Raw genomic sequence first — 5,438 nt, forward strand, 5'->3', positions numbered from 1 at the left:
AATCATAGCTGTGTACAGTAATACTATCATGGGATACTATATATAATTTGAACTACTTCATCCAACTGGTTAACATAGCCTTCATGTCTTTTTCTTAGTTATTGTGTTAAGACATTTATAGTCTACATTTAGAGAGATTCACATGTACCCTTATAGGATGAACCATAGGTATGATCCCACCAATCACCCTCCCTCCACCACCCTCCACCCTCTCCTCCCCTCCCTCTCCCCTCTCCCCATATTCCTGGGCTAAAATTGGGTTATAGCTTTCCTATGAAAGCTATAAATTACTTTGTAGGGCTGAGTACATTGGATACTTTTTCTTCCATTCTTGAGATACTTTGCTAAGAAGAATATTCTCCAGCTCCATCCATGTAAACATGAAGGAGGAAAACACCCTTGGCGTGAGGACGGGACTCTCTCCTGATGTCTTAGACTTTCGAGAAGGATGAGGAAGTTTACAAAAGAAATTCTGAGCATCATTGCTAACAGTCCCAAAGAAAGAGAGAAGAACCATCTAAAAAAGCCAGAGTTGGGTGCAAAGCTCTGCAAAACCACCATAAAAGTCACAGCTGCAGGCCTGCAGGTAGAACTGCCTCTGCACATTCAGTGCCTCCCAACAAGCAGAAAAGGCGCTGCACTGCACTCACCCTGGTAAGCTAGGCCCAGTTTAGGGGTAATGAAGAGCCAATGCTATTCACAGATGAAACATCAGTGACTCGGCCACCAAAGTCACTTCACAGTCAAGAGAGAAGGAAAACTCAATCTAAGGAAGCGAATGCCACTTGAGGGACGTCTGTGTCAGCTTCCCAGCTTTCTTAGCTCACCTCTTGGAGCCATCCATGCCACCACTCCCAGGGTAGAGGAAGCCACACTGGAGGAGGGAGAAAGAAGCTTAAGCTGGACAATGGGAAGGAGCTCAATGGATGTGTGCTAAGCAAGTGGGCACCATCTGTTACTCAGTGTTTTCTGCAGGTTCTCCAAGCAACACTCCCCCTAAAGTTGAGTCTGCCTCCTCTAGGACTTCCTCTTAGGAGATATCTAATCCTTTCCACCAGGATGCTCTGAGGTATCTCTAGGACTTAGCTGCAGTACCTTATACAATTCACCCCTAACCTGGGCTTCCCGACTCATGTTCATCATCCTTCATGCATTACATTGAACAACTGGATTCACGTAACAGCCACTGTTCAGTATGGAAGGAATTGCATCAGCTTTCCCCCACATTATTTCACTACTCCACTCTGACTCGTGTTTACAGCTCTCTCTGTAAAAATCAACCCATTAATAGAATGACAGAGGAGCATCGTAAGGAATGTTGTAAAGAGCTCGATTAACGTGAACACAAAAGGTTCAGGCAAAGTGCTGGTGTAATAAAATGCTAATGCTATATACACATGAAAGATTCACTGACAGACCTCACTTTGGAACCAAAAAAGAATGAAAAAAATCAGTCTGGGGTAGTAAATGCCATTTGAGGCATCTCTGCTTCAAGCTCACAAGTCTCTCAGCTTGCTGACTAGAGCCGGCAATTCTGCTGACGCCGGGTGTAAAGGCAACAAGGAGGAAGAGGAAGAAGCTGGAGGCTGGCAAGAGGAATCTGCACGCCTGGACCTTTAGCTCCTCTCATCTGGCATCCGGCCCTAACTCTCAGAGAATGAGCAGGCCAGGCGAGGTGGCTCACGCCTATAATCCCAGCACTCAGGGAGGCCAATGGGGGAGTATCACTTGAGCTCAGGAGTTCAAGAACATCCTGAGCAAGGGCAAGACCCTCATCTCTTCTAAATATAGAAAAACTAGCTGGGTGTTGTGGCAGGCACCTATAGTCCTAGTTACTTGGGAGGCTGAGGCAAGAGGATCATTTGAGTCCAGAAGTGAGGCTGCTGTGAGCTAGGCTGATGCCTCGGCACTCTAGCCTGGGGCATCAGAGTGAGACTCTGTCTCAAAGAAAAAAAAAAAAAGACAACTCCCCATATGACATGATGTTCTCAACATATCACAGCTGATGTCAACACAGAGTGATGATGAGACAGCCACAGTGGTGACACATGATGTGAAGTCAACACAGAGTGATGACGCGACAGCCACAGTGGTGAAGTCAACACAGAGTGATGACGCGACAGCCACAGTGGTGACACATGACATGAATTCAACACAGAGTGATGATGAAACAGCCACAGTGGTGACGTGGCCTTTGAGATGCTGCTGCCTTCCCCTCCAGCCATGGTGCCTCCTCTCTCCCATCTACTGTCTCAGACCCACAGGTCTCCTTTCTGCTCCTGCTAACTCTTTCCCCGTGCAGGACCTTGCTATTCCCTAAGCAGCATGTTAAGTGGCCATTGAACACTAAATGTGGTCTGAGCCATCCAACCATCCAGCCCATGAGGAAATCAGTAGAGCTCAGCTCACAAGCCCCAGCTGCCAGCCTGCCTGCTCAAGCCCTGCCTGTTGGCCCTGCAGCTGGAGGAACCCACATGAGAGCCCCACCCCTGGTCCAGCACTCAGTGTGCTAAACAAACTCCAGGGAGTGGGTGCTTTCACCAGCCTACACTGGTCAGACAGAGTCCTTGCAGCTGCACCCCAGTTGTCACAGATGACCAGAACACTTCACCTCTGATAATCCTTTCACTCTTCCTAGTTCATCAAGACCATTCATTCAAAACCCCCAGACATCCCTGTCATAGGAAAACCTTAAAAATATTTGCATTCAAGGGTTATTTACCATTTACTAATAAACGGCCACTGAGTATACAGAGAAGGAAAAGACACAGTCTTGCCGTCCAGGGACTAGTCCATTTGAGGAAACAAATGTGCAGGTTATCACCCCCCAGACTAGAGCACTGTTCTCCTCTCTGGTGACTTTCCGGGCACAGACTGATGTCTAGCACCCTGACACTGCCACCAGCCAGTTCTGAATCTCATAACCCATCAATGAGTCTACGAGGAAAAACACAGTAGTGGGGGTAGCCGCACAGGAGGAAATAGCTGCCCCAGGCCTTCCCAGCCTGGTTTCTTACACGTCTGCAGCAGCCTGTTTTCTTAAGACCCCAGCTTGCTTTCCCTTAACCTCACTTGAGTTAGAATACAAGTTTCTTCTAAAGTCACCTCCCTTATTTAGAGTTAGTTTAGGAACCAGATAAAACAGACCATAAGAACGGGCAACCTGAACCAGGAACAGGGTTCCACGGTCCTCTTCCAAGATCCTGGGACTCTGACGCCTACCCCCAGCTCAGGCACGTCACCATAATGAGTGGGTATTTTTCTGATTATAAAAATAAAACTTACTATGGACAATTTAGAAAGCACTAGAAACATGTTGGTATACTGATGTGTGTGTGTGTATATATACAGACGGGACTTGTAATACCACCTACCCTCCAAGAGACCACCACAACATAAACACACAGCTAATCAAAAAACCCCTCAACTTTACCACTGAATATGGTGATAATTAATGGTTTCTGAATAAACTCTTTGTTATATTAAGGAAGTACCTTATTCCTCATCTATCAAGAATATTTTTATCTAATATCAATAATAAACACTATAAAATGACTTTTTAGTACCTAACAAGATTAATTATCTGGTTTTTCTCCTTTAACTACGAATGAGACGATTTAACATGGAATTTCTTAACATTAAACTTTGCAATCCTAACCAAACCCTACTTTTTTTGTGCATTGTTCTTTTAATATGTGAATTTATTGGGTAATCTCTTTCTATAATTTTTATATATTTACACACAAATGGGATTAAACTAATTTTCTTATTTATGCTATCTTTATCAAATTTTTTATATCAGGGTAATGCACACTGAACCAAGAGAGATATTATATATATATACATACACACACACACACACTTTTTTTTTTTACATACATATAAATGCTTTAAGGACATATAAACAGCAAAGGGCTTGTTGTAATACCTTGAAGTGTTTTCTGGAAATCGCCATAAAGCCATGTAGGCTTGTTACCTACAGGAAGCAGTTCATTTTTTTTTTTCTTGAGGCAGAGTCTCACTATGTCGCTCTCGGTAGAGTGCTGTGGCGTCAGAGTAACCTCAAACTCTTGGGCTCAAGCAATTCTATTGTCTCAGCCTCCCAAGTAGCTGGGACTACAGGCACCCTCCACAATGCCTGGCTATTTGTGTTGTTGTTGTAGATGTCATTGCTGTTTAGCTGGCCTGGGCTGGGTTCAAACATGCTAGCCTTGGTGCATGCAGCTGGCGCCGTAACCACTGTGCTAAGGGTGCTGAGCCAGGAAGCTTCTTTAATTAATTACTTTTGCAACTGTCTTCTACAGTGGTGTTTCTGTTGTTGTTTGGGGTGGGGTTGTGTTTTGGGGGAAGGCTGCTTTTGGTCTCTTCAGACTGTCTTGGCCTCTGGATCATCTTCAATTAGTTCTATAACGAATGTTATTCTAGAAAATAGCCTACTTCATCCACATTTAACAAAGTTGTATGTGATATTCTCTCCTGTTTCTTTCCTCCATATTTGAGGCTACCTTTGTTTTCTTATTTTTAATGTTATATACTTATGTGTTCTCTGTTAATTCTGTACCACAATTGCCAAAAGTTTCTAATTAAGTGATATTTTTTAAAGAATCAGCTCTTACTTTTTTCCACGAAGTACACTGGTCTTATTTTGTTTTGTGGGAGGTGTTTGGTAGTTTTGCTAACATCTCTTTTTAACAGGCTAGGCCTTTTCCTGGAAAGTCCCCAAAGCAGCCACCACCAGGAACAAGACAGACTCCTGTGGCCTTACCTCAATGAGCTTTCTTTCATAGGAGCTGGCCAGTTCTTCAGCAACTTCTCCTGGCTTCTGTTCAGTTACTGTAACTTCTCCATCAACATTCCAAAGATTTGGCACAACTTTAGAAAAAGAAAGACACTCTATAAATATTTTAACAGGAATCAAATATTATCTTCCCAGCAAAAAATAATTTTCTTCTTACCCAAATGGCTTCTCCAAGAGAAAAAGCTCTTTAGGAGAAAAAAAAAAACCTACAAGGACTAATTATTTCAACCCTGCAACATTTTCACATAAGTACAACAAAAATGAATGATAAGCTATATTTTTTAAATTCCATGGCTGTCCTCAGATACACGCACAGGAGTCTGGGAGATAATCTTGTCACCACTTTCCATTTCAGGAGAACAGGGACAATGCTTTGGCAAGACGTAAGAACCTACACTTCCATCTTTTATACTCGTCTAATTTCTTCTTCTCCAACAAAAAGGTTATCCAGCGAGGTAGTACCTGTCCACGGCCAGATGTGGAGTAGTAATGGGGGTCCGATTACAAGTAGAACCAAGAACTGGCATTTATAAATCATGCTTAGGATGACAAGAAGGCAGCCTTTGGAAAAACTCTAAAACCAATGCATAATGTCAATGCAAAGATACGTTAAAAAGAGACTGGCTCCCAGGTCAGAGCA

The 5,438-nt window shown here is 43.4% G+C and overlaps 1 protein-coding gene across 1 annotated transcript in view; it reads right to left on the reverse strand.

The window, feature by feature from the left end:
* Window positions 1–5,148, reverse strand: part of LOC100951309 (sorting nexin-29) — a 283,767-nt gene extending 278,619 nt beyond the window's left edge. Inside the window, exons 1-2 of the mRNA XM_012812092.2 lie at window positions 5,139–5,148; window positions 4,766–4,872 (exon numbers count right to left, since the gene is read on the reverse strand). Of these exons, the coding sequence (XP_012667546.2) occupies window positions 4,766–4,872; window positions 5,139–5,148 (117 nt within the window). The remainder of the gene's footprint in view (window positions 1–4,765; window positions 4,873–5,138) is intronic.
* Window positions 5,149–5,438: the final 290 nt, after the last annotated feature.

The sequence above is a fragment of the Otolemur garnettii genome, unplaced genomic scaffold (assembly GCF_000181295.1).
Source record: "Otolemur garnettii isolate 467f Iridium unplaced genomic scaffold, OtoGar3 scaffold00189, whole genome shotgun sequence".
Taxonomy (NCBI): Eukaryota; Metazoa; Chordata; class Mammalia; order Primates; family Galagidae; genus Otolemur; species Otolemur garnettii.